The sequence below is a fragment of the Fonsecaea pedrosoi genome (assembly GCF_000835455.1).
Source record: "Fonsecaea pedrosoi CBS 271.37 unplaced genomic scaffold supercont1.4, whole genome shotgun sequence".
Taxonomy (NCBI): Eukaryota; Fungi; Ascomycota; class Eurotiomycetes; order Chaetothyriales; family Herpotrichiellaceae; genus Fonsecaea; species Fonsecaea pedrosoi.
This window is the reverse complement of record NW_013550612.1, coordinates 1450946-1477491: the sequence shown is the minus strand read 5'-3', so window position 1 is coordinate 1477491 and position 26546 is coordinate 1450946. Positions and strand designations below refer to the sequence as shown.

Below are 26546 nucleotides of genomic sequence, written 5' to 3'. Positions count from 1 at the left end.
ATGCCAATCCGTCTCTTGGGATGGACATGTCTTGTCTAGGTGAATGGCTCTGACGAGTACAACAGCATATGTGGCCATGAAGAAACAAATCCAGATGAGCAGCCCTCCGTGGGTGAGACATTGAGAGGAGTATCCGTAGATTGAACCAGTCTAGACAATCATGCAAAGAAATCACAATTCCAAAGAACTCATGTTTGCTCCTTTTCCTGTCCATGTCCGTATCACGCTGTGTTGTCCTGTTCCCGTGGACTGAGTGTTCTGGTCTTTCACAGCCTTGTGTCCCTTGTAAGCAGGAGATGCCAATAAGGTTTCCTTGTGAACTTCCTTGCCGACCCATTGACGTCACTCTTCTACCGGCCACAATTGGCCTTTTGCGGTGTGGGCCACTAATTTTTTATTCTTCCAAACACGCCGTCTTCTGTCTTTGAATCTCAATCTCGATGATAACCCAGTCTTCCTTGCCGATCAACGCTTTTTCCCCCTTTGGGGTATTTTGCTATCATTCTCGTGCAATATCCATCAATCGATAAACGCGGCTCACGGCGAGTTCAACACCTTCTTCTTGAATAGAAAACTTCCAAGAACACCTTCGAACAATGCCCTCCACAACCCTCCCCACACCCACGCCCGATGAACTTGACGACCTCATCTACTTCACACGCACGGGCGATCTGGCAAGCTTGATGTCGCTGGTCACTTCGCTATGTGGCACACACCAATGCCCGCCCTCGGTCCTGCTCGCCTCGTCCATTGACATCGATGCCGACGGTCTCGGTTCGCAGTCCTCGCTGCTTCACTACCCCGCGGCCAACGGCAATCTTGAGATCATCGCGCACCTCCTGTCCCTGCTCGCACCCTCCGAGTCTCTGGGTACCTCACCTTCGGCGACGACGGCGGACAAGTCGGCACCTTTGCTCGTGAATCACCGGAACGTATCTGGCAACACGCCGTTACATTGGGCCGCGATGAACGGACACTTGGATGTGGTCCAGGCGTTGGTCAAGGCTGGCGCAGATCCTACGATTGTCAACGAGGCCGGGCGAGACGCCGTGGTGGAAGCGGAGATGAGTTCGAAGGACGGCGCAAAGGAGTGTGCTGACTGGATACTAAGGCACTGCGAAGGACTAGAAAAAGGTGTCGGTGACGAAAGTATTGGAGCGGGTGGCAGCGGTAGTGGGGAGTTAGAAGAAGAGGCGAAAGAGGAGGCCGCGAACACGCAGGGGCCTGAGCTTGATGAAGGTGGTGAGAAGTCTGAAACACCAGTGAGGAACGGGGAGCAGAAAGAGACGTGAGCGATCATCCAGGAGCAAGGTCCATCTTTCGGAACAATCCTCGCCTGAATATCTTGGGACACTCAAACCAACAAGACCAATTCGGTACAGAGGAGCATGAACAACCAGACAAAGGGAATAAAGTACCCGGACGGGCCTGGATCGCACTCCAGGAAACCCCAAAGACACCCTCTCATGCATCACGGTTGTGCGAATACAGACCCCAGGAATACTCGGAGCAAAGCGGTTATGTCAAGTGATACATCTTCCAACAATTCCCCATCGCAAACGACCAGTCATAAAATCCACCCCTCGGTCACAGGCAATTTCGGGTTTCCATACCATTGCCTCGTACCTAGTCGGTCAATGGTATACAGACGCACTGCAATCCCTCCTTGCCGGCGAGGGTGCAGTAGGCTGTGATGCAAGTTTTTCCGGTCTTCAGATTCACCACGCAACGTTGGTTGACGCAAGTCCCGGAATTGCCTCGCTATGTCAACCCGAGAAAGTCAGTTAGCTGGCTGCAAGACCAGGGCGTTGGACATGAAAAACTCATGATATCTTGTCGCCCTGCCACAACGAAGGCAGAGCTCCTGACATGAATAAGAGTGAAGATGTATGTGGGAGGACAGAACTGTGGACGAACCTTGACAAGCTGCTCGTCACCTAGTGGATGAGCACCAACTTCTTGCCCGGTGGCGGGGACCGGAGTGGCCAGCGCGACAGGGAGAATGAGAGCAAGGCCCGCGATGAGGAAGTTGGTGAAACGCATTTTCTATGCGGATGAGCTGGGGGTTGTTGTTTTCAAGGATGAAAAGGTATGGACCGTGTTCCAGGCAGGACAAGTCTTGTTGCCTTTCACAATCAGCAGTCAGGGTGAAGAATACGCAATATGCAATGCGCAAGTTCTGACCCGGCCGTCTCCTAAATATCTTTTCTTCTTCTCCCTCTCTCCGGGTTCTGGTATCCAATCTGTCTGTCTGTCCGTCTGTCTGTTTCGGTGCAGCCAGCCAGCCAGCCAGCATCGCGGTCTCATGTCCTGCAGGGCGTCAACTGGATAATATAGCCCATTTGACCTCGTTTCTCATGTGTCTCGTTTAGCCTCACCACCCACCCGCGCACGCCTGAGATGACATGACATGACATGACACGCCCAGCTACGCGAACGAGAACGAGAACGAGTAGACATCATGTGGCTTCCGAAAAGAGAATCTGTTTCTACACTGGTATTCCCGACACCACATCCCCGCAAAAGGAGGGACGGGCGGGCGGTGGTGCTTACTCTCACTCTCTACTATACGAGGTTGCTCGGATCAGAACAGGTCAGGCCTGAACGGAGGGTGTTTTTTTCGGGCCATACATAGGAAACAGCGGTGGAAGCATCTCGATTTAGGCAATCGTTCTATTCCTCTCAGTCAACTGTATCTCTCTCTGTGCTGTCTACGATGGTGGTGGCCGGCTGACTGGTTTGTCCTGCCCTATATTGCATTCCATGGCATTGCTTTCTTTTTCTTTTTTTTTTCGAGAGAGAGCGTCAAGTTGACGCGAGGGACGAAGCGCAAGCCACGGCTGAACAGGTAACCTATGTGGCCTATGTAACGTCGTACTCGGTGATATATATATCATTATTTTTGTTCATGATTGGCTCTCTGATTGAAGAAGCTGGCCTGCATGAAATAACAAGTGCCCAATGCGGAAATGTCCAATGCCCAACGCCAAATGCGGAATGTGTTCGACCGCTCTCGCTCGAATAGTTGGTGTCTATCTAAATCAGTGCAGCTGGGATTCAACACGGGATGCATACCCTACCATACCTCACGATATCGTACTATTTAATACCACATCAAGACAGAAACACACGTCGTCCCAGAAAGGCAGAAAGGCAGAAAGGCGGAGAGGCTGACTGCTGAATGCGGAAATACCGAAAGCGGAAACCGTTCAAGCACAAGCATAATTAACCTCCGGATTGGATGATGGGCCAATCAAGGAGTGATGGACAGGCTGATGCCGATGCTGATGCTGGAGGTGAAGCCTAGCAAGGCAAGCAATGGCAAGGCAAGAACAATCAACGCCAGATTTTTCATAGTCCAAGCAGTACATAGCATTGCTTTCTTAGGCGGTGGCGCAACCCAGTAAGTAACATATATTGCACATCGTATCCAGCTGCCAGGAGTGACCCGCCATGAATAGAAGTTGGCTGCCTGGGTGCCTGACTTGACAACAAAGGGTAATTATTGTATTCTGAGGTACCTCACACTGCGGTCTGGGCAACGTAAGAGGACGGTAGAGAATGCGAGGAGTTGAGACATAGTAGCTAGTTTTATTGCCAGCCACAGCCCGACACCCACGAAGAAGAAGAAGAAGCACTGCTTTTCGAGCTATGGGACGGTTTCCTCCTGAACTCCTACTTACTAACTAGATAGCCAGGGAGGTACTTACGAGTACCGGATAGTCTCTCGACAACCCTCTTCCCCTTTTCATCACCACCCCTCTCGCCTGGTCAGCCGAACACGCACATCCCTTGTCGGATTCACCGCGCCAGCCCCAATCTTGCGTCCCGGGTGCACCCACCTCCCGCCGTCACTGACGGGGACCATGTCCCACTGCATGACCAGCGCGGCGACGAAGAGGACGACTTCGCGCTCGGCAAACGTCTTGCCCTTGCACATCTGCTTGCCGCCGCCCCAGACCTTCATCGTGCCGTATTCGACGCGGACGTCGCTGTCGCCACCGCCTGCACCCCCTTCGTGGTCTTTGTCCTTGGCCCAGAACCGTCGGGGATCGAACCGCTCCGGGTCGCGAAAGTACTTGTCGTCGCTCTGGTGCACGCCGTGCGGCAGGCAGAGGTACTCGCCCTTGCGGAGCAGCCAGCTCTGCGGCTCCTTCTTGCCCAGCAGCCGCGCGTCCTCGTCGTTCTCAAACACCACAAAGTCCTCCTCGACCATCTTGTACGACATGCTCGGCACCTCGAGGCGCATCGCCTCGAAAAAGCATCCCTTGAGGAGCGGGCACTTGCTCCACAGCGCGGCGATGTCAATCTCCAATTTGGGGTGCTCTTGGATCGGGAGTCCCGTGGCGGCCGGCCGGCGGAAGCGCACGTAAGGGGCCACCTCGGCCCGGAGTTCCTCGACTAGAGATGGGTTGGAAAAGATGTACCATATCGTCCAGAAGATGATGGGGTTGGCGTTGATGTTCATGGCCCACAGAATGGCCCCGTTGCCCGTGGCGTAGCCTCGCGGCGCAGAGCCACCCTCTCGAAACGCTTTGGCTCGATCGACAATGACCGATGAGACATCTGACATGTCGGGCCACCGGCTTCCGGGATCCTGGCCATCGAGGTACTTGAAGAGCGCCTCGTGGTGTTCCTGGATGGCGTCGACGATGCGTTCCCTCGCCCGCGCCGGGCCGCTCAAGCCCGGTAGCCAGGAGGGAGCGCCGGCCATGAAGAGGTTGAATTGCATGTCCATCTCCCACAGGTCAGGCATGATGTTGGGGTAGTTCTCCATAAAATCCTTGCCGAACAGGACTGTGGTGGCAATGTCGCCCACGAAATACCGCAGGAGAGGAAATAGACTCGCCTCGGCCACGAGAGGCTTGTCGCCCTCGCCGTTTGAGATGATTTGCACCCCACCGAAGCGCTCCCAGATGCTTTGATCCACGGGACTCTGTAAACCGGAGATCAGGTTCCACGTCCTCTCCGCGACCATGTCGACCGTGCCGCTGATGGCCACGCTGACGAAACTCTCGCGCAGCATGCCCGACAGGACACCATGGATATTGCCCCAGAGGTGGCTCGGTTCGATGGCCTTGATGGTGCCGCGGTCGTCCCAGAAGTTCTTCATCGTGTGTAACACAAAGTCGTTCATCGTGATGGGGCTGGTCCTGTCCATCAAGATCTGCTTGGCCAGGCTGGGCACCGTGACGACGTTGTGTTTGGTATTGGCCATCTTCAAGGCGTAGATGGACCCATTGGGCCCCAGCGAACGAGCCGCCCGGCCCAGGAAATCCGATCCGCCCGCAATAAACGAAAACGCGTGGCCGACCCATGGAATCCAGTATGGCAGGACAGGCACGGTTCGAGGGCCGTTCGACCCGGCTGTAGCTTGTTTCAGAACCGTCGAGCGGTACTGGAGACCTGAGATGACGCGGGTGACGACACAGACGACGAAGAAGATGGCGACGAGGCTCTGAAAGGGATGTTGGATACCTGTCGTCAAGATATGCTGGAGAAATGAGGAGTTTCGGTCTTGTGGGGAGACGTTCATCTTTGCGAGAAGCGGTCAGCACGGGTTTGCCGTGGTTTTCTTGCAACCAAAGATGACCAGCGACAAGGACAAGCCTCGTGATATTGTCGAAAGGATTGTATGATTGTATGAAGGGCTATCTCTTTTTCTCCAGATCGCGAAATCAATGTAGCGCGATAATTGCACGCGCCGCAATGTTTCGTTTGTAGTTTTCGATACACAACAAGTTTCTCGAATGTCGATCGACGCACTTGGTGCTGGAATGCCTCTTCTTTTGAAATCGAAATCCCGCGATCCTGAACTCAAGGTGGTCAGGAAGGAGCGAGCGACAACAAGCAAGTCTAACACTGTGCGTGCGTATCGTACTCTATCCCTCTCCTGGCGCGGCTGTGTTTGTGCATTCTCGAGTTGATCGTGCAAAGCCTCGTGTGGTAGGTAAGCATACGAGGTACGTTATAGGCCAAGCGAGAGTGTTGGATGCCTGAGAATCCGCGTGCAACGTTTCTGACCAACGACAATGGGCGAATAATTAAGGGGAAACACGGTGCTGATAAGGGGGGTCAGAAAAGTCCTTGGACCAATTGGGCCCGTTGTCGAATCAGTGACCGGCATTTCCAAGAAATCCGGCTTAGTGATCTCGAGCATCGTGATAGGGGCCGAGGGACCACTTTCACAACCAGCACAACTGACAACGGATTCGGTGCATTCGCTGCTACAGTACAATACATCTGTATATTGCTCGCTCGACAAAGCTATTGAACAATCACGAATTGAGGAGAGTCGTCGATATCTGATCTGCGACTGGGACGCACAACATCAAAACTGCTCGGCAAGCACCTTCTTCAACCTCCCACTCTGCGCTTCGTACTTCATAATCTTCTCCTGGCTCGCCATCGCCTTCCCGAGGCACCATTTAATCCGGGGCTTCAACTCGCTGGGCATGCCAGGCATCTCTGCTAGCGTCTTCAGCTCAGCCTCGTATTTCTCCACGTTCTTGTTCTCCAGGCTGATCAATTGGGACATAATTGCCAAATCCAGTCTCGCCCTCAGCACGTCGTCCTCGGTCAAATACTCGAATGCAGATTGGTACACCGGTTTCCCAGGCTTGATGCTATATGGCCGTCCATTCTTGGATGTAATCGTGATCAATTCTGCCTGCTCGAGAGCCTGCAGCACGGTCTCGCCATCTTTGAAGAGATCATTGAGGAGAAGCTCGTTGTATCTGAGTGTTTCGTTTGCCGCAAGCTCTTTGATCAACAACCATGCTTGTTGAGGCGTCCACTTGCGGCTCGAAACGTCGACGTCCAGAAGATACATTTTGAGGATCTCCGACGCCGATTGCTCAATGATCTGGCGTACTGCTTCTGTGTTTCATTTGTCAGTAATGATCGATGACGGGAGAGAGTTCAGTCCACGTACTTCCTGGTGTTTCGCCTGTCTTGATCCTCCGCGCCAGGAACTCAAGGTCGGTCAATCGACCGCCGAGAACTTGGATCACTCCGTCCAGCTCATCAAGATCACTTCTCAGCTGTGATGGACTGATCTTACCCTCGCCCGGTTCGCCGCCTTCCGCAATGTCAGCGTCCAAGTGCTTGATTACGAACTTCTTTGCCACTTCAGGCGTGCAATCACTCAGCGTGATTTGCCGGAATACCCTGTCAGGTAGGGCTTTACTGAGGGACTTGGAGAAAGACACGTCCGTAGTCAAGAAGATGACATGGGCAATGTTCTGCGTCGTCAAAAGAGCTGCCCACTCTCCCAGTTTATCATAGACCATACTCGCAGAACCCTCATTGTTTTTGTGCAAGAAGTTGTCAATCACCACCACTGGTCGATACTCTGGATGAGCTTCGAGCCACTCGTCGTCTGCCATCTGCGCATCTTTGTCGTCCTTTTTGCGGGGCGCCAATGCAATCTGCTTCAATGCTGTCGTCGTGTTGCCCCAAATCTTGGCCAGTTGGTTGTCCAGCGTCTCGGAGAATCCTGCTTTTGTGCCAATGGTGGCTGTCGCTGCAAGATCGACCATACTGCTGATACTGTTCATCCAAGAAAACACTGGGCGGTAGCCCACTTCGGCGGCGGCGGCGGCAATGGTGTTACTGTCTCCGCGTGCTTCCTGGATCTTCTTGCAATCAATCACCAGCTTATGTGGTCGATCTTTCAGTGCCTGGTCGAGGACCAATTCCTTCTTGCCTGCCCCGCGCGGTCCTTGCACCACTATAAATGTGTCTGCAGTCTCGATCAACCACGTTTTTAACTGATTGATGACGTCCTGGCGGTCTTCCCAGACAATCTTTAGGTTGTCCTCGTCACGATTCTGGTTCCGAAATCTGATGATGTCGTAGCCTCGCAAGAGTTGGCTTCTGACCCACTTGAAGATACGATAATCTTCCAGATGCAGACCGTGGCTGATATGCATCCTGATGAAGAATGTCCGGATGGGGTCGAACACGGCGACAGACGCCGCTGTCAGTAGAGCGACTATGAAAGGAATAACGATCCTGGGGTGGTTCGTCATCCAGTCCCATATCCAATAGCTTTTGCGCTTAGATTCATAACTCAGTTTGAGGAGCGTTCCAGTCTTTCCTCCGCCATCTTGGGCCGGGACGATGTAACCATGCATACAATTCTTGGCCATGGTTGCGAATCGAACTCGTGTGTAGTCGATATAGGCATACTTTGGCACAACTTTGGAGTCGGATGGTTGCGGTATGATTTCTGTGAGCTTTCCATATCGGCGGAACAGTGAATAAAGCGTCTCTTGGGTCAGTTCAGCTGCAGCGTTCTCGGGAGCAGTAGGCAAGAATTCGACCTTTATTCTAGGAGTAGGGACACGATATAGATCTTCGATCCACGGCTTCCCTTGCACCAGAAACGCGCGCACCCTCCGAAAAGGATTGAACCATGGTGTAATGGGCTTTTCCTCAAGGTATTGTTTCAGCGTGCTTTCCAGCTCGGTGGCAGATATTCCTTCTTCATGAGAGAACTTGACAAATGCGCCGCCCTCGCGCAGTCTTGGTAGAATCGTTTTGACATGGAGGGGTAGGTTCTCAGGCAGGGCTCGCTTGATGATGCTGGAGGGATCGGCCAGAGCGAGATTGGGTTGATTGACTTTGCTGAGGGATGTCGCAAGGAACTTGTCGGGATTTAGATAGGGGATACGATTGAGCCATTGAAGCTTTAGAGGGAAAACATCTGAGTCGAGGTCAGCAGATTGCGCAGGCAAGGTAATAGACTGGTAGCGGCGCTCACTGTCAAAGAACAAGATTCCTTCATTTTTCTGGGTCAGTATGTGGCCTGATTCATTATCGCCAGCTTCAGTCGAGGTCCACCTCTTGCGCGACGGCATAACAGAGACTCTGGGTGTTGAAGAAGGATTCTTCCATGCGTACAACTGCCTTTTCCTCGAGAGCTCCGCGAGCAGCCCCGTCGGTCGCCCGAAGGAGTTTCGAGCAGTCCTTGATAGAATCATGCTGCCGATGGCCAGAGCACCATTTAGAGAGGGGTGTGGTCTATCTGCTCATCTTGCCATGGCAAGATAGCATAGCTTGAAACATGGTCCCCTTTTCTTATCTATACACAACGCCTCACCCACAAAGAACCTTGAGTTTCTCTTATTACATCGGCGCAGCTTGACAAGCGTGACCAGCCAGCATCATCGTTGTGGATGGGGCCATGACGTCGGTCGGATAAATTTGTGGCTGATCTGTGGCTGACTGGCCAGTCCGTGGCTTGCACTATCCATTAATTTTCTTGCTGCTCCAACGCGACTATCTCCAACCTGTTCCTTTTCACGGGAATCAATCGAGTCAGGATGAGCTGGTGGTGGCGGCAGAAGCCCGCATCAAGCAGTGATGCTGGCAGAGAGGGTGCTTTGTCCAGCCCTGAGACACAGGACGAGCCCAAGCCTGTCTCTGCTGTTCCAGTTCCGGACCCTGTCAAGCGCACCCTCACCCGAGATGAGCAAAGTGAGCAGGAATTGATGGAGTTCTTGAGGGAGATCCAAGCGCAAGCAGATGCAGAACAAGCTCAGAGAACGAAATCCAAACCGTCTAAAACTCCGTCACCCCAAGCACCGAGTCAAACGGACATCTCTCCCAATTCCCTCTATCCAACCGAGCTCTCGTGCAGATCTGCCTTCGACTATGCCATGTTCTGCCAGAGCTTTGGAGGCCAGTTTGTCAATGTCTATCGCTATGGTTCCTTTCGCTCATGCTCCAACCACTGGGACGATTTTTGGCTTTGCATGAAGACGCGAAACTGGAAAAAGGAGGACCGTGAGAGGGCCATACAGGAGCATTATCGAAAGAAAGCAGTGAAATGGAAAACCGGACCAAGCAGTGAAGATGTGTGGGAGGTCCGACAGGAGCCAGTCAAGGAGCCTTTCTCCGGCAATTTGGCAGAACTTGAAGCTCAAATGGCTGAGTACAAGAAGAACAATCTCGCTGTGCCAGAACTTTGGACGCCGACAAAATGAATGAGGGTGCCCTTCCGAAGCTTCTGCCTCCAACAACTTCACTCGAGATGTTTCATTGTAGTGAGACAAGCGGAGGTGCGGCAGTTTGCTGATACAAATACACTTGGCCACCCCTCTGCTCAATTCACCTACCTCGACATCTCTTCAGACGAAATCACCAAGAATCCATTCCATCCACGAGCCATGGATCCGGCACTCCCACGATTTATGACCCGTATGATTCTATCGACGACGCCGCAGCAAGCCTTTGCACAGGTAGACGAACTTCACCTGCAGGCCGCAGCCCTTCGAGAACAAGCCCACGAACTCCAAGAGCAAATCGACTTCCTCAAAGATCGAGCCGACTGTCTAGCCACAACGGCGGAGGGTCTTCAAGAAATTGCCGAGCAAGATCGTGACGCCATACAGACCATGTTCGAACGATCTCTCTGCATTTACCAGCACATGTACACGGTGTACGTCTCGGCTCCCCGCAGGGAAGCACGTTTCAATGACATCAAAACGCGCTCGGAAGACGGGATGGTGACCATGGAAGAGATGGAAGAATTCCTGGAAGATGTATACCAGCACTTCCTCGTCACGTTCGAGAGAGTGGAGAGATCAGCCGCACCCGAGCCCGAAAGTCCACCAACTCTGAATACACTCTCCTCCGCAGCACCAGCTCAGAACCAGTCGGAAACGGAGGTACCCATCAAGCAAGGGTTGAAGCGAAAGTTTTCCACCTTTCAAGAAGATGAGAATGGCATAGATGCAGACTCGGAACGAGCCAACAAGGGCAATGATGCTGTCGAGTCAAGTGATGAAGTTTCCTCCTCAGACGAAAACTGTCAAGATGAATCGACCAACAACGTTGAAACAAATGAGGAGAGCAGCTGTGAAGGCACAGAAGACATGGAAGAAAGCCCAGGCGAAGAATCGGGGTCAGTAAGCGACGAGGATAGTGACAATGAATGCGATGATTCCGAAGTGGTCGGTTCATCTGATGGCGAGACAGAATCAGATTCCTCAACTTGATCCCATACAGCAGTCAACGTTAGCGGGCCAACTCCCAAGAAGTATTCCCGTCGCAGCAGCTCAACCAACAGTGTCCAATCTCTTTCGTCCTCAGCTTCAAGCACTGCTTCACTTGGTTTCTGAGCTATGCACGAGGTTTGATCGTTACAAGGGAGAGAGAATCAGAACAACTTGACCAAGGGCGGGAAAAAATTGAAGAAGAATGTGCTGCGTGGTTGGGCATGAGCAGGTCTGGAAGGCGACGTCTAGGAGAGCGATTGAAAGTGGCTTTACCAGGAATGAAAATGACCTGAGCTGCAAAATACCAACCACACCACTCGACTAGTGTGCCGCGGACCTTGAGCTCAACCCTCGCAAGCTCCCTTGTTGTCTTGGATGTGGGATGTGCTAGATGAATGGTTTGGTGTACTACAGAGAGGAAGAGGCCTACTCCCAAGCGCTAGGTGGTAATGTTTCTTGATCGACTCTGGACAGAAGTGAATATCTTGAGGTGTTCACTTCTGTCAACAAAATCAAATCCAAACTCCTCACTCTTGTTTCATTCCCTCCTCTGTCTCGTTTACCTTTTCTATCCTTTATTTTCTTCGAGGTTACCTTTAACTTTTTCTATCCTTTGTCTTTCTTCTCCGGTTATTCTTTGATTTTTCCTGTTTCCGTGCCACCACATCTCACCATGGCAGCAGCAGTCTTGAGTCATCCAGACTCTCTTCTCCTCGAGGCGGATTTCTTGCAGGCTCGATCCGAAATACTCCAGAGTCTCAGCGGGGACATTCGTTTTGCAGCCAAAGTTCTCGACTACAAGGTCTATAACATGGAGAAGCGCATTATCGGCCTGAGGAAAGTAGCTTGGGAAGCGAGGTCGAAGATCAACGGCCGTGCTGGAGATGCCGTGCTGGATGGGCACGACGAGCAGGATGAACGCAGACTCAAATCCGTCTTGAGGGATGCACGCACATCGATCGAGTCTGCACAACAAGTCAAGCAAGCCTTGACGGAGGTTGTATGCGGACGACCAGAGGCGGCTGAGGGCATTGCCTCGGTGCAAGAATTGACAGAGGAAAGACATGCAGACGTCTGGATCGAGAAGGTCTCGAAGATGGATCTTCGTTCGTTTCAGGAGACGCTGTTGCAGGCTGTCCCTCGCGCCAGACCAGTCTTTGTCCACTCGAGCGGGTTCATCCCCGTCAATTTTCACGCCATGTCGTCCCAAATCCCGAACCAGGAAAATGCCCGGTCCGATAAGATCTGTCGACGGTCGCAGAATGTCAAGCAGACACCCCTGGCCGGCGAGCAGGCAATCACAAAGACCAAGGTCCACCGTCGTCGTGGTCGCGACAACACACGAGGGCGCAAAGTCGGCGTTTCCTCACATGTAGAGCTTCACAGACGCTCCAAAGTCGACAATCGCTCGAGATCTCCAGCGGCGTGCCGCCAGGCAGAGAAGCAGCAGGTGGAGGGAAAGGGAGACTTGCTTGGATAGATTCCGAACAAGGTCCCGGTCGCCCGTCTCCCTGTGGACCAAGGTCTGCGGGCTTTGATGAGGCGGGAAGAGCAGATCAGGCAGCGAGATGGGGCTTGATAGTCGACAATGACAGATCCCATCCATCACGGACGAAGGCGGTATTTGCTTCTGGAGCCCTGAGGAGGTGACGCATGGTCTGCCGCAGGAGAAAAAGAAGTTGATCAAGTCTGTCTTATCCGCAGCATTTTGAAAAAGGAGGCGTCAACATTGAAACCCATCTTCCGGAAAAAAAGTCGAGATACGAGCTTGGATTTGTCAATTTTTGGAGTTATGGACATGACATGGCTTGACATGAAAGCACTGGGCCTCTTTATGCACAAGGACGGACGCGCCATCTGATCTACCAGAACAGAAGGACTTTCCTATTTTGTGGGGTGGGGATTAGTACGGCTGAGACTTGCGCTTTCAGGACCGTGGATATGAACAAAGATTAAACAGAAATGGTATTGAAAAGATCCCGCTTTCTTGTGGCTCGTCCGATGTTTCGTCCAGCAGCCCAGCCCAGCCCAGCCCAGCCCCCTTTCCTGACACAGCCTTCTTTTTCTGAGTGAGTAAGTGAGCGAGCGAGCGATGAGCAGCCCGCCAACCCGCCGGCATACCTGGGGAGGAGACCAGGGGAAGACATGATGCTGACAATCAACCCACGGGTTATGCACGTCTCGTCAATATGCATCCTTACACAAACCCCCTTTTTGCGCCTGGTTTCTCTCCTCGCCATGTACGCTATTACATGAGATCTCACTCCAATCCCCTGGTCTCCCTGTCCGATCAATTCTAGCGCCTTCCTCTTTGTTGGTAATACAAGCATACATACAGACATACATACTTACCTCGCACATACATGATTATATGTATTGTCAAAGGCCAATACCACACACATCTACAAACGAACCGTGCGGCAGCGATCGATGACCGACAAGAGGCCGGCCGGCAAGTCCCCATTTCGCGTACCAATGAGCGTCGGATGGACACGTCAACAGAAGCGCTACCTTTGTTGGGTCTTATGCAAGGAGGAGGAAGAGGGGGGAGGAAGACGAAGGAGAAGAAGAAGAAGAAGAATATGACTACAAATTATACGTTGGCTGATAAAAGCCCCTCTCTGGTTTCTTCTATATAACAGTGAGTGCGTCAAAGGGTGGTTGTGGTTGATACGTACAGGCCTTTTTAGAGCACAGTACTGTATGTGTATAGCAAGCAAGTAATCCCTGCATCATCACAACTAACCTACTCATACAATCAGCCTAGACAACAGTAGGTCCAGAGAGGGAGGTGAAAAGTTCAACCATGTCTGATCCTATCAAGAAGGTCGTTGTCCTCGGGGTATGACTTCCCCCTTTCTCCCTCCTCCCACTCTTTCATCCAGCAAACGAAGAAACCCCAACCCCTCTAGAAATGAGAGACCCTCGTTTAATCGATGAGATGTATCAGTACAGGCGACAGGCAACGTCGGCAGACCCATCACCACGGCACTCGCCGAGGCCGGCTACACCGTGACAGCGGCATCGCGCACCCCAGGCCAAAAGTTCCCGGACTCGACCAAAAACATCACCTCCGCCGTCGTCGACTACACCTCGCCGGAAGCGCTGACGGCGCTCTTCACGGGCCAGGACGCCGTCGTCGAAGCCATCCCCCCCAACGCCCTGCACATGCAGGGCACCATCGTCGACGCGTGTCTCGCCGCGGGCACCGTCAGACACATCATCACGCCGGACTTTGCGTGCGACACGTTCAACGAGAACATCACCGAGTTGGCGCTGTACGTGCCCAAGGTGGAGGCGCAGAGGGTCTTGGAGGGGAAGTTGAAGGGTTCAAAGGTGAACTGGAGCGCCATCATCACTGGGGGGTGGTATGATTGGGGTGAGCACCACCAATTCTTTTTCCCATTTCCCACGGGACAGACAATGCTTGGATACATAGATCGAGGAGAGGACTCAAAGGCTAACCACATTCTTTCGCCTCTCTCTTGCATGGCTCTACAGCAATCCCCCTAGGCTACTACTGGATCAACCCGCGCACAAATACCCTCGTGGTCTACGGCAGCGGTAACCAGCGCAACAGCATGTGTCGCGTTTCCACCGCCGCCCAAGCCGTGTGCGACGTCCTCAGAGACCCCGAGAAACACGCCAACCGGCCCGTCTACGTGGCCGACCACACCGTCAGCATGAATGAGCTGATTCCAATCCTCGAGGAGATCAAGCCCGGATGGCAGATCGAGCGGGTCGACTTGGACGAGTTCTTCGCCACGGCGAAGAGACTGTGGGACGAGGACACGGACAAAGGGGTCGAGGTGCGCTTGTTGACTCCTGGTGAGTATTACCCCTTTCTACACAAATCGGTAGATACACAAAAAAAACTTATGCCGCTGGAAAAGCATACAACATGCTAGGAACGTACGGCATCTTCGAGGAAACCAACCGCTACAACGCCGACTTTGGCCATTTGATCGAACCGGGGTCCGGGTATCAGAAAACCCTCGAGGATTTGAAGGAGGAGTTGAAGACGCTTGTTACATAGAAGGATAGAAGAAGAAGAAGAAGAAGAAGGCGATGCGGAGGGGATAAATGGAAGTAGAACGAAAGGATGAACCGGTATACAAGACTTTTGGCTCACTCGGTCCTTGTTTTTGTTTTTCTCTTTTCACTTTGTTGCAATAGACAGACTTTTTGTTCCCCGTAAAGGCTTTCGAGACGTTTCAGACGGACACCACTGGAAGGAAGTCACAAGTCAAACAGCGACAAGTAAGTGGCTCACCCGGCTCCTCGTGTCATGTGCAATGTACGATGTGCGATGCAGAATCCGTCGCGACAAAATAGTCGTCAAGAGCCCGGATCCAGGTCCAGGTCCAGGAGCAAATCTATTTCCATCCTGATCACTCTCGTCGGTTCTGGACATTCAATCGTCATTGACATACTTGTCAAAGACGTCGGCGTACCACCTCGCGCCCACGTCCCTGTGACTGCGAATCTTTGTCCTGAGCTGCGCCTCACCCCAGGAATCATAGCGGCCTCTGAGAAAGGGGCTGTCGATCTGCTGACCCTCCGCGGACTCTTTGCCGCCAGCTGCAAAGGTCTCGGCCGTGGCAAAGTGGTCCCACAGGGCCTTGAGGTCCGACTTGGACAGGTCCGGGCGCACGCCCTGGAAAAAGGGGACGCTGTAGCGGTCGTAGTCGCCGGGCGGGAGGAGGACGCGGTGCGTCGTGGCCTTGCAGATGCCGTTGGTCACCACCTCAAAGGCCTGGCCCATGTTGACGACGAGCGTGCCGGGCACGGGCGGCGCGTCCAGCCACTCCCCGTCCTTGGACAGGACCTGGAGGCCCGGGATCGACGGGTCCGACGCCTGCAGCAGGAACGTCATCCACCCGGAACTGTCCTTGTGGGGGCCGACGCCTTGTGTGGCAGAAAGAGACTCTGTCGTGGCGTCTGCCGACGGGGACGAGGTAGGACGGTAGTGCACGAGCTTGAGCCGGTCTTGCGGCCCCGTAAACGGCTCGAGACTGTGCGGCGGCAAGTCGAGCGCCTCTGTGACTAGCTCGAGGAACCTCAGGGCGAGATCGTGCATGGCCGCAATGTACAACTCGACAATCTCGCGGAACCGAGGCACCGTATCGTTTGCCGACTCATCGGGCCACTGATTCGGGCCTTGAAGTCGAATATACAGAGGCTGCGGCGACACGACACTATACCTGTCGGGCAACTCGTTGGCAAACTCAAACTGCTCCCTCTGATCCTTCACCCGCGCCGTGACCTCGGACCCAAACTTGCTGTAGCCCAGGAAATGCGGCGAGTTGACGAGGGCGACCGAGTCCTTGACGGCGTCCGGCAGGGCGAAGAGACGAGGCAGGGCGTCCACGAGGTCCTGGACGATCGACTCCCGAATGCCGTGGCCGGAGAGGTACAGGAAGCCCACCTCGAACAACGCATGGCGGAGGTCTTGGAGGAGTTCAGGTCGAGTGGTCGGATTCTCAGCTTTGTGCAGGTCGATGGTCGGGATGGACATTGCTGGGATGTATGTACTTCGGCACCGCGTGGGAGAGTCTCAAGCCACTTATCGATCACGAATAGTAAGAAGAGGGATCTCTTCTCCCACCGATTATCCTACCTCTGACCAAGTGCGTTGGTCACCTCATACTTGTGGAAGGTGAAGACGGGAATGAAGACAGACGGAGAATCGCACAAAGAGTGGAGTGATTGAAGCACGCAATCGACGGGCTGAGCGCAATAGGGGAGATTCGTTTTATGTAAGCGAATCAGCCTCGCGATGCTTGCGTGATTGACGCCAGCCTCATTCATAAAGGGATATGGCAAGCAAAGGATCGAAGAACCAAAATACAGTTGCCAGCTATAGCCCAGATGGAAATGAGAGCATGTTCACGAAGAGGATGCAGTGTGAGAGAGAAACTATACGACGCACAGTATCTGCACTTACCCCAAGGTCTTCTTCGTTTTGGTAATCGATGTCTCTCGAGCATTACCTTTGATGCATCATACATGTTCTGTTCACTACCTCGTATGGTTTCTGATCGCATTGACCTTTGGTTGTACCGAGCAGGCCATCGACTCTATCGAGTACGTCTCAGCCCATTTTCCGCCAACCGATTCGCCTCCGCAAGTTCTGTAGCCTGCTGCGCCCTCTGTCTCTCCAATTCCGCCATTTCCTCTTCTCCTCCGCTTGCTTCGGCCTCGTCGTCTTCTTCATCGCTGCTGCGACCTCCATCTCGCTCATCGTCGGCTTCATTGTTCTCATCATCTGGTTTCCTGCGCCTCTCAAAGTCTTGCGCGTGGGCGGTCCCAATAATAGTTCCCATCCGTTGCAGAGCCCGCATGGCGGGTGTTCGAGGCATGCCCGGAGAGCGACGTTGACGAAGCGATGCATCTAGCGAAGGCACGCTTTCTAGATCCACGCCAGTGGCAATATGTTCTTCAGGCTCGGTAGGACGTGGAGTGGTAGGTGTCTGGCGCCTCTGAGTTGGAGATACCATGCGTGAGTCTGGTATGTCGTAGGGTAGAGGAATATCCCGGGAAGCACGGAATTTCCCAACATTGTTACAATGCTCGTTTTCGACCCGGAACAGGGACCATATCCCCCGTCGGATGACCTCGGCCAGACTGACAAAGAAGGACATGAGTGCGGAATGCTGCACGTCGGATGTAAATATGGCATAAAACACCCACTGTTGTCGAAGCAATACATCCGCCACGATCGCAGCATAATATATCCACACTTGTTTGTAGGCGAGCCGCTCTCGGAGGAAGGGATACTTTTGCACAAAAAAGTCGCCCAAGCTCCAATCCATGAACACATCCCAGAAGGAGCAATATACTCCATTCACAAGCGCAAATGTGACAAATATGGACCAAGTTGTGTGATTCATGTCAATCCGATAAATCGACAGTGTAGCATAATAAGCAATATTGCCGCAGTATTTGAGACAGTTGGCGAGATGAGGGAACCAATTTCGTGAATCATAGTAACGGCGCAGACATTGTAACGCTCGCCAGACCGCGGGCAAGGCGGCAAAGAACCCCAGTAAGCGTGAGTGGTTGGAGTTGCACTGTGGAGGGTTGTTCCAATCGTTGACATAGAGGCAGAAGAAGACTTCGATCTGACCCATAGCGTACGTTTCCGAACAGTACATGTCGCCCAGGTAGAAGTCTCGGAACTCGACCGGATAGAACGGCGCACAGGCGAGCCTCATGTTTGTGACAGCCCACCATTTCCTCGCATTATGATACAGGATCGGAAAAGGGAGGAATATGATGAGCATGGTCAGGACGATGAGAATCAGCGGCCAATAGACGTAGAACCAATCGTAAGAGCTGTGCCGAAAGTTGAGGTAGATGAATAGACCGTTGAGGAAGAGGAAAAAGCAAGGTAGTTCCGCCAGTTGACGCCAGTCCAGCACATGTCTGGTGTCGTACTCGAAAATAAAGACGTAGTTGATGTGGTTTCGATTCCACATTCTGCAGTCCAGAACAAACATTAAGAACAAGATCACGACGAGAAAGTATCCGGCATATAGCTGCAGGAGGTAACTGGTCTGCACGGACATCCTCGGATCGTCCAGTCGAAAGGCAGCGTCGACAAGGCCAGCCACCCCAAAACAACTGCCCGCTGCAACGTATAGACCGTTACGAAATGTCACCGCCGACTGATCCCCGGAGCCTATCTTCGATCGCAGTTTCTTAACAGCGACCTTGTGGTTGCCGCGCTCAAAGTACCGGGCGTATAGATCTTCGATGGCCATAAGGTGATTGTCAACCACGTCGCTCGTGACGAAATAGGCATTGTTGACTTTTTCTGTCATGTATCGCAACGGAGGTCTGGCTTGGACCGCCTTGTCATACTTCTTATTGATCTTACGGAAGCCCGTTTTGTTCAGCAAGGCATAGGATTTGAGCAACTCCAGCCCGCGATAGAATTCCTGCAGCGCAAGCTTCAGCCTCTTCTTTGCGACCGAATACTTGATTTCGCTGCCGTGTTCGCGGCGCACGTAATCTTTCTTTGCTTCGTTGATCCTCTTTTGAGCTTGAGGTCCTGGAGGGGAACTCATCTGTGCCATGGCTTGACTGGTCTTGCCGATTGTAGACCGACGACCCATGACATCTCCGATTGGTTTGGGAATGAAGTGACTACCACTTCCGTTGGGCCTGGTATTCTCCTTGAGCACGTCCGGAGGTTGCTTTCGTATATCGTCTAGATGTGACGGTTGCGTGCCACCATTCAAGTGTTTCGCCCTCATGATTTCCGCTATTCGTCGATCCCTCATTTCGTGGAGTTGCGCCCTGAGCACCTGCAGACGCTCAGTGGCCTCGTCTTCTTTCGCCTTGTAGAAATCCTCAATCTTGGTGAGTTCCTTGTCCAGGTATGCAAAGAAATCGGCCTGTTTCTCGTCGAGCTCTTGATACGCCGAGAGCTGCATGTCGTTGACGGTGGCCTCGGTCAGATCACGGGGAGCGAACATCTTGCGGAACCTTTGCGATGCTGAAAGCGAGTTCGTCCTCTGCAGCGGTCCGGAGACGGACTGACTTTTGACCTCCTGCCGCCGCTTGAACATGGCCTTCGCTAAGCTTCCCGCGATGCTGTGTCTGGCGAGAGGCGGGTGATGTGTCGGTCCGACATGGTACGGATCGGGTGCAGGTGGAACTTGGGCTGGTGGAGGGAGTCGGAGGGACGTTTCCTGGGACTTGGATTCCAGTTCTGTGGGTGGCCGCGACCGTGCAGGGGTCAAGGCGGGATCTGGAAGTTCGAGGGCGGCCATCATACCCGGTGTCTCATCTGGAGGCGTGCCAACAATGGAACCATAACTCATTACTCGCCGCGCGGGTTGACTGGGATGAAGCGGCGTATTTTCTGGCGGCGTCTCTGCACTGTCGACCGGCGCCCTGGGGATGTATATAGGGGGAGACGCTGCGAACATGGTATGACTTTGCCGCTGGGGCATCGGGGGTCTGTCCCCCAACTCTTCATCTTCGTCTTCATCTGGGCCGATCTCTTCTATCTCGGGCAGGGACTGGGTCGACCTCGCGGTAGGCGGCCGGTGGAGGTTGAAGTCATAGTGGGTGAAGGGTGTGCGCGGGCCTGAGAAGGCGTCAAGGTTTGCAGAACGGGGTTCAGTGCCGGGTGTTCTCTGGAGGTTCCTGAGGGCCTTCGAGATGGCCTTGATCTTCTTCTTTCCCACCTGCGAGCAGTCACAGTCAGTGTAAAGCGACTCCACTCGCACCCAGAGCGACTTGCCTTGTAATTCAGGTACTTGGCTTTCCATTCCGGAACCGCTTCTTCCTCCAATTCCCTACCACGGTTAGATTTCCGGTTTGATAGAAGGGCGTTGTTGTCAATACAGGCGTAGGACTTACTTTGCGAACTTCATGGCGCGATTGCAGGCCTCTGCATCAGCGCATCCTGCCTCTTAGCCGTAGTCATCTATCGCAATGTTCGAGAGACTCGACAAAGGGCCCGAGAACGAGGATAAATGGTGTGGGGAGGGAGCCATGGGAGGATCGCGAGGGCGGAGAAAGCGAGAGAAAAGACGCGAGAAAGTTGCACTGCATGGGCGTCATAGTCAAGCTCAAAAGCTTGACTGGCTGAGATCCGCCAATCCTCGCTACCCACGTGCGTCGTCGATACGTCCATCTTCCTTTCCGTCACTTCGATCTCAATGCCATAATCCCAAGGGCTACCGGGTTTTCCGGGGTTCCCAAGGCTTCGCTAGATATCTACAGTGCCTTACGGCTATCTGAAGATGTCGGCTACATAGTCTTCAGGGCTATACCCGCACAGAACCTTGTCAGTCGCCAGCCTATCCCATCAGACCTGCTCTGACTTCATGAACACCCAATCAGGCAATCCGTCAGGCGGGGTTTGTTGAGCTGAAGAGGAAAATATTGACGATGTTTAGGTACTAGGGATACTACTTATATCTGCCGCGGGAAGAACCCTTGGCTATCCTTTGGTCCTGCTTCACTTCATACAGCACCGTGGTTTGCCTCTAGTACCTCGAGCTTTCGCCATCCGCCAGCAAACATGGTCTACACCATAACCGTCCACCTCCGCGCCAAATCCTCCGACCCGGCCATCATCCAAAAGCTCAAGAACAAGCTCATCGAGGCTTCCCGGGTGTACTCCAAAGACAAAGAGACCCTGTCGTGGTTCGTCATGCAGTCTGTCCATGACGAACGCGATTTCACCATCGTCGAGAGATACAGGCAGGAAAGCAGCCAGAAGTATCACCTGGAAAACCCGTACTGGAAGACCTTTGACCCGTACGTCAAGCCGCTCCTGGAAGGGGAAATGGATTTGAGAAGGTTTGAGGAGTTGGACACGAGCAAGGACGTCGTCGTAGAAGGATCATGAAGGTCCAGCTCAGCCTTCCCAAATCTATCAATCACATTAATATTAGTGGATGGCTTTGCTGCACGGTCACTCCACCTCCATGATCAAAGGCTGGTTCTTGAGGATGCTCAATATTGATTTTATCTCTTGATATGTACATATTGAATGATTCTTGGTCAGTTACAACAACGCCGTTTTGAATGCCTATACGCTCCTTGAACAGAAGCCATATCATAGAGAAATCAGGTTGCAGTAGAATAGACCTCTGGCTTCATATTCCTGCTCGTGGAAGGGGCTCGAGGCTCTGTTTAAAGCCGTTTTACCATCCAGAATCTGTGGTCCCTTAGAAGCACCCACCAACCGTCTTCCTCTCCACTGTGGTGCCATCCCGTTGATGTCTTTCTTCTGGCCTCCGCTCGTTGTTCGCCAAATCTCTTCTGAGACTGTCCATGTAGTGCCGTGGACGTCGTCCGCCCAAAAAAGAGGGCAATGCACCAAATTTATATTTAACCGTACGAAACTTGTGCGTTTGGCTCACCTGGGGCCATGAAGTTGGTCTCAGGGTTACCCGTCTCCTTTGCTGCACTGCAGCGAGCCATTGTCGGTGAGCTAGAGCATCGTTAGTATCTTAATGTTTATATGGGATTCGGCTGGGCGCGCTGGTGTATGACATACCTTCTTGAAATCACATCCGTCTGGTAGAAGTCTTTGATGGGAAGCTCCAACTTCTGTCCTGTAGCTTTAGAGCCCTTGTTCGCATCTACAAGCTGTACTTTGCTCAACCCAGTCAAAGTCTGTGGCTCAAGGGTGTCGTATCTCCGTAGCGCCGGCGAAATCTCTTCGAGACGATCTCTCAACACTTCCAAATCGTCATATGGTAACGGGGCACCCAAGAACTCGGATGCTGCTCGAATAATCTTCCAGTCCGTCCGTGCCGCTCCGGGTATTGCGACCGCAGAGCGAGTGATCTGCACCCGGCCCTCAGTGTTCACATAGGTTCCGGATTTCTCGGTGTATGCAGAACCAGGAAGAATGACATCCGCGAGCTGTGCACCAGTCTCACCGTGGTGACCCTGGTAAACAACAAATGCGTCCTTGGGGATATCAGCCTCGGATATCTCATCTGCACCCAATAACCAGACCATCTTGGGTTTTGTCTCGGCAACTTTCTGAGATGGAACGGTGAAGCCAACCTCGTAAGCTCCTGCTCTGGAAGCCGCCCGCTGAAGGACATTGTATCCTTGCCACTCCGGAGTGTTGAAGTTGGCCTGGTGCTTGTCCACGAAGGAACCCACTGACTCGAAAATCGCTGCTGCATCCGGGTGCTCGGCGACGGCGCTGCCTACAATGATCATAGGTCTCTTGGCTTCCGCCAATTTCTTTCCAAATTCACCGGAAAGGACTTTCTTGACTGCTGCAGCGTCGGTGCCCAAATGCTCGAATTCGAACGTGCTCTCAAAGGGTTCACCAATATACCCAATCTCAAGCGGCGAACGCATCCACTGTTTGCGAATGCGGGCGTTAAGGACAGCTGCCTCCCAACGGGGATTGCTTCCAATAATGAGCATGCTGTCGGCTTCTTCAATACCAAAGATCTTGGAATTGAAAAGGTAATTTCCTCGGATGTCGATACCGTGGGCAATCGGTGAGCTACCTCCAGGCTGGTCAAGAGCGAGATTCTCTGAGTTCAATTTATTGGCGAGATCTTTCATGGCAACCAGGGATTCAGTCTCGACCAAGTGGCCAGCGATAGCTTTGAATTCGTTCTCGCCAGGCTTGAGCCGGGCGTACGCGTTGCCGATTTCTGTTAGAGCTTGTTCCCATGTGGCTGGCAGGAACTTATCATCCCTTCGGATCAGCGGTGTCGTTAATCTTTGCGTCTTCAAGCCATCAAGAGCAAAACGGGTCTTATCATCGATCCACTCTTCGTTGACATCGTCGTTCAGTCTGGGTAGTATTCTCTTGACTTCCAATCCTCTGGCGTCCACTCGGATGTTTGAGCCCAAAGCATTCAGAACGTCGATTGATTCAAATTTGGTAAGTTCCCAAGGCCGATAGCTGAAAGCCCCTGGTTTAGGCAGGAGAGCACCAACAGGGCACAAGTCAGCCACGTTTCCTGAGAGTTCAGTGTCGAGGTTCCTTTCAAGATATGTGCCGATTTCCAATGAATTGCCTCTGCCTGTAGAACCCAGCTCCGGAGCACCGGCAATCTCGTTGGCAAACCGAATACACCTCGTGCAATGAATGCATCTGTTCATCGAAGTCTTAATCAAAGGCCCAAGGTTCTTGTCCTCGACAGCACGCTTGCCCGTAACTTCGTGGAAACGGCCACGATCGGCACCGTATCTCATGGATTGATCTTGTAAATCGCACTGGCCACCTTGGTCGCAGATAGGACAGTCCAACGGATGGTTGGCCAGCAGGAACTCCATAATGCCTTCTCTTGCTTTGTGGGTCATTGGCGAATTGGTCTTGACAACCATGCCGGGTTGGACGGGCCATGCACACGATGCGACGGGTTTGGGGACTCGTTCGACTTCGACTAGACACATACGACAGTTTCCGGCAATGAGGAGTTTTCTATCGATCACCGGTTAGCACTGAACGGGCATTGTGTGCCGCGCTAGGGTTCCAAGGACGTACTCATGGTAACAGTATCGAGGTATCGTCACGCCCGCCTTTTCACAAGCTTGGATCAAAGCTGATCCAGCCTCTATCGACACCTTCTTGCCATCGATGGTGAGTTCGACTTCGGCATTCCGTCTGGCCGAGGAGGTGAACGTCCTGGTCGCCGCTTGCTTCGTTGTTGAGGTCAGCAAAGGTCTTGTGCGCCCGGCGGCGCGAAGAAGCTGAGACCGCATTCTGCCACAACCCGTCGAGCAGGTCCCAGCTCTAAAACTCGAAAGGCAGCGTTGTTGAGATGGAGGTGGTGGCGTCGACAAGAAGCTCTTTGAAGTTTCGCGGGTTGCAGCTTTCATTGACGACAGCAGGGTGTCCACCAATCAGATCACGAGTGATTACTGGTCCTCGATTACGGTGGATCAAAACTCGAGATATATGCAATTCTGACATAACCCACGGATACATACCTCATCACCCACTCATGTGGGTGCCATGCAAGATACTAACAAGATACTCACAAGCGCCATTTAACTTTCATACAGTCTGTGGTCTTCCTGAACCTATATACATCCTAAGAGGAACCGATCTGGGTATCTGAGACATCAAAAAACAGACTACCTTAACCCACGACACCCGCTAGTTCAACCCCTCGAAAACCAGTCTCTCACCCTCCTCCTCCAGGCTCCCAAAGTCTGTATCGACACCACATAGGCGTACATCATCGTCTTCAAGGGAACCCAGGCTATCCATCCCTTGTTGAGATCCTTGCCCATTTCCTCCGCTGCGCCGTCAATCATGCCGACCAGAAACGTCACGGGTCCTTCTCTGCTGAACATGCCTTGTTTATTTGTCATGGTCTTTTTCTGGTACCTCTTTGCCCGAGGGAACATGTTCTCTTCGTACTTGCGTACCGCTTCGTCCACGTTGCCTTGCTCCTTCAGAGCTTGCTCAAGGACCTCGGCCAGCTCGAGTGAATCTTTCATCGCCTTGTTCACCCCCTCCCCTGCGAACGGCGTCATCAGACTGGCAGCGTCTCCAATGAGGGTGTACCCCTTCTTGTGGTCCCAGATATGCCCAACGGGTAACTCGTAGAGTGGCGAAGCACGGAATCGAGTGCTAACACGGATCAGCTCTTTCTGTTGGCGCGTCCAGTCCTCGTAATTTTCGAGGATTCTGTCCTTTAATTTCTCCTCGTTGTCACCATAAGTGGCCAACAGGTATGTAGCCCAGTTCTCGTCATTTTCCTTCTTCACCCAGGCCCCGATCTTGATCGAGTCATCGCCCATTCTTTGCGCAGTCAAACACTTTCCGTCCGAGTATGAAAAGTAACTGCCCTTGCCAACCATCTTTGACAGCTTTGGGTGCTCCTCTTTCGGTCTCGCGATGCGGCTTTCAAAGCCACAGATGCCCGCATAGTGTGGCCTCACGTCAGACAAGACGTGTCGAACTTTCGACCACGCTCCATCAGCGCCGACGACCAAGTCAAAGGGGCCGGCCGTCGAACCGTCGCGAAATGTCAGGATACCGCTGTTAGGCTCAATCGATTGTAGCGTCTTTCCCCATTTCACCCAGTCGCTCTCAACACTCTCTAGCAGCATCTCTTTCAGAACCTCCCGGTCTATCTCGGGTCTCTCATAGTCCAGTTGCGACTCTCTGCTCTTGGAATTGGGCTGACTCTTCATGTGGATGATGATCGTATCGTTCTTGTCGGCGATGAACAGTTCCTCCCCCTCGTAACGGAGGTATTTGAGCGCTTCTTCCCACAGCCCTGCCTTTTTCAGAGCAGCGAGACCAGTGTCCGTGTGTAAGTCGAGTGAGCCGCCCTGAAAGGATCGCGATGTGGGACTGGCATCTCTTTCGAAGATAGTGATGGAGATGTCGACAGATGCAACTTGTAGGAGGCGGGCAAGCGTGAGGCCCGCGGGGCCCGCGCCGATGATGGCGAGACTGAACGGCATCGGAGTGAAGGGCCTTGTCAGGTGGCTTGAAATAAGTTGGTATTCGATATGAGTGTAATGTCGGGTTCGAGAGAATCCTGATGGACTGATGTCTGGACGTGCTAAAGCACGCTTCCTGCTGGTAACAAATAGTCGTGATGAGGCTCTTATGACGCCCTTGACTTTCGATGAGTTGCACTTGTAATTCTTTCGTAGTGTACGAGAAAGATCAAACCAGCGAACAGTTGCTGCCTGGACTCAACTACATCTTATATTTGAGGCTGACTCACCTAGTAATATTTGTTTCACGGCTCAAGAAAATGTGACGCCCTTCAACCTACGAGTACAGGCCATTGGACCCGACGGCCTCATGACGAAGTGTTCCTGGACGTTTGGAATTTCAAAGTTCGGGCCCATGCATTAATTCAGCGGGCAGTCCTATCCACCGGCCAATCCTTCCCCAGGGACATCCCGCCCGGAACTCCAGTGGTGTGAGTTGTGGCCAAAGTTTTCTTTTTCGGGCCCGCGCATAGCTTTAACGGCCGAAGGCGGCTCGCAAGAGTGCCACATCTCGGCGAACCGCAAAAATTAGCCCCAATTCGATACGAGTTCATCCAAAGGGGGGAAATA

The 26546-nt window shown here is 52.9% G+C and overlaps 12 protein-coding genes across 12 annotated transcripts; 6 read left to right on the top strand and 6 right to left on the bottom strand.

Moving 5' to 3' along the window:
- Positions 1–596: 596 nt before the first annotated feature.
- Z517_06325 (uncharacterized protein) lies at positions 597–1292 on the top strand (the record flags this gene model as incomplete). The annotated part of the gene is made up of 1 exon (XM_013428065.1): positions 597–1292. One exon carries the CDS (start codon positions 597–599, stop codon positions 1290–1292), a length of 696 nt encoding a protein of 231 aa, XP_013283519.1.
- A 2459-nt stretch (positions 1293–3751) lies between these two features.
- Z517_06324 (uncharacterized protein) lies at positions 3752–5536 on the bottom strand (the record flags this gene model as incomplete). The annotated part of the gene is made up of 1 exon (XM_013428064.1): positions 3752–5536. The coding sequence occupies one exon, from the start codon at positions 5534–5536 to the stop codon at positions 3752–3754; it is 1785 nt and encodes a 594-aa protein (XP_013283518.1).
- A 795-nt stretch (positions 5537–6331) lies between these two features.
- Positions 6332–8987, bottom strand: Z517_06323 (uncharacterized protein; the record flags this gene model as incomplete). The annotated part of the gene is made up of 2 exons (XM_013428063.1): positions 6332–6879; positions 6935–8987. The coding sequence occupies 2 exons, from the start codon at positions 8985–8987 to the stop codon at positions 6332–6334; spliced, it is 2601 nt and encodes an 866-aa protein (XP_013283517.1).
- Positions 8988–9329: 342 nt separating this feature from the next.
- Positions 9330–9992, top strand: Z517_06322 (uncharacterized protein; the record flags this gene model as incomplete). The annotated part of the gene is made up of 1 exon (XM_013428062.1): positions 9330–9992. One exon carries the CDS (start codon positions 9330–9332, stop codon positions 9990–9992), a length of 663 nt encoding a protein of 220 aa, XP_013283516.1.
- Positions 9993–10175: 183 nt separating this feature from the next.
- Z517_06321 (uncharacterized protein) lies at positions 10176–11006 on the top strand (the record flags this gene model as incomplete). Its single annotated transcript, XM_013428061.1, has 1 exon — positions 10176–11006. The coding sequence occupies one exon, from the start codon at positions 10176–10178 to the stop codon at positions 11004–11006; it is 831 nt and encodes a 276-aa protein (XP_013283515.1).
- Positions 11007–11679: 673 nt separating this feature from the next.
- On the top strand, positions 11680–12486 carry Z517_06320 (uncharacterized protein; the record flags this gene model as incomplete). Its single annotated transcript, XM_013428060.1, has 1 exon — positions 11680–12486. One exon carries the CDS (start codon positions 11680–11682, stop codon positions 12484–12486), a length of 807 nt encoding a protein of 268 aa, XP_013283514.1.
- Positions 12487–13812: 1326 nt separating this feature from the next.
- Positions 13813–15042, top strand: Z517_06319 (uncharacterized protein; the record flags this gene model as incomplete). Its single annotated transcript, XM_013428059.1, has 4 exons — positions 13813–13848; positions 13962–14385; positions 14508–14834; positions 14900–15042. 4 exons carry the CDS (start codon positions 13813–13815, stop codon positions 15040–15042), a joined length of 930 nt encoding a protein of 309 aa, XP_013283513.1.
- Positions 15043–15420: 378 nt separating this feature from the next.
- Positions 15421–16524, bottom strand: Z517_06318 (uncharacterized protein; the record flags this gene model as incomplete). The annotated part of the gene is made up of 1 exon (XM_013428058.1): positions 15421–16524. The coding sequence occupies one exon, from the start codon at positions 16522–16524 to the stop codon at positions 15421–15423; it is 1104 nt and encodes a 367-aa protein (XP_013283512.1).
- Positions 16525–17086: 562 nt separating this feature from the next.
- Z517_06317 (uncharacterized protein) lies at positions 17087–20290 on the bottom strand (the record flags this gene model as incomplete). Its single annotated transcript, XM_013428057.1, has 1 exon — positions 17087–20290. The coding sequence occupies one exon, from the start codon at positions 20288–20290 to the stop codon at positions 17087–17089; it is 3204 nt and encodes a 1067-aa protein (XP_013283511.1).
- A 758-nt stretch (positions 20291–21048) lies between these two features.
- Positions 21049–21378, top strand: Z517_06316 (uncharacterized protein; the record flags this gene model as incomplete). The annotated part of the gene is made up of 1 exon (XM_013428056.1): positions 21049–21378. One exon carries the CDS (start codon positions 21049–21051, stop codon positions 21376–21378), a length of 330 nt encoding a protein of 109 aa, XP_013283510.1.
- A 485-nt stretch (positions 21379–21863) lies between these two features.
- Positions 21864–24218, bottom strand: Z517_06315 (NADH-ubiquinone oxidoreductase 78 kDa subunit, mitochondrial; the record flags this gene model as incomplete). Its single annotated transcript, XM_013428055.1, has 3 exons — positions 21864–21966; positions 22033–23937; positions 24001–24218. 3 exons carry the CDS (start codon positions 24216–24218, stop codon positions 21864–21866), a joined length of 2226 nt encoding a protein of 741 aa, XP_013283509.1.
- A 402-nt stretch (positions 24219–24620) lies between these two features.
- Positions 24621–25937, bottom strand: Z517_06314 (uncharacterized protein; the record flags this gene model as incomplete). The annotated part of the gene is made up of 1 exon (XM_013428054.1): positions 24621–25937. One exon carries the CDS (start codon positions 25935–25937, stop codon positions 24621–24623), a length of 1317 nt encoding a protein of 438 aa, XP_013283508.1.
- Positions 25938–26546: the final 609 nt, after the last annotated feature.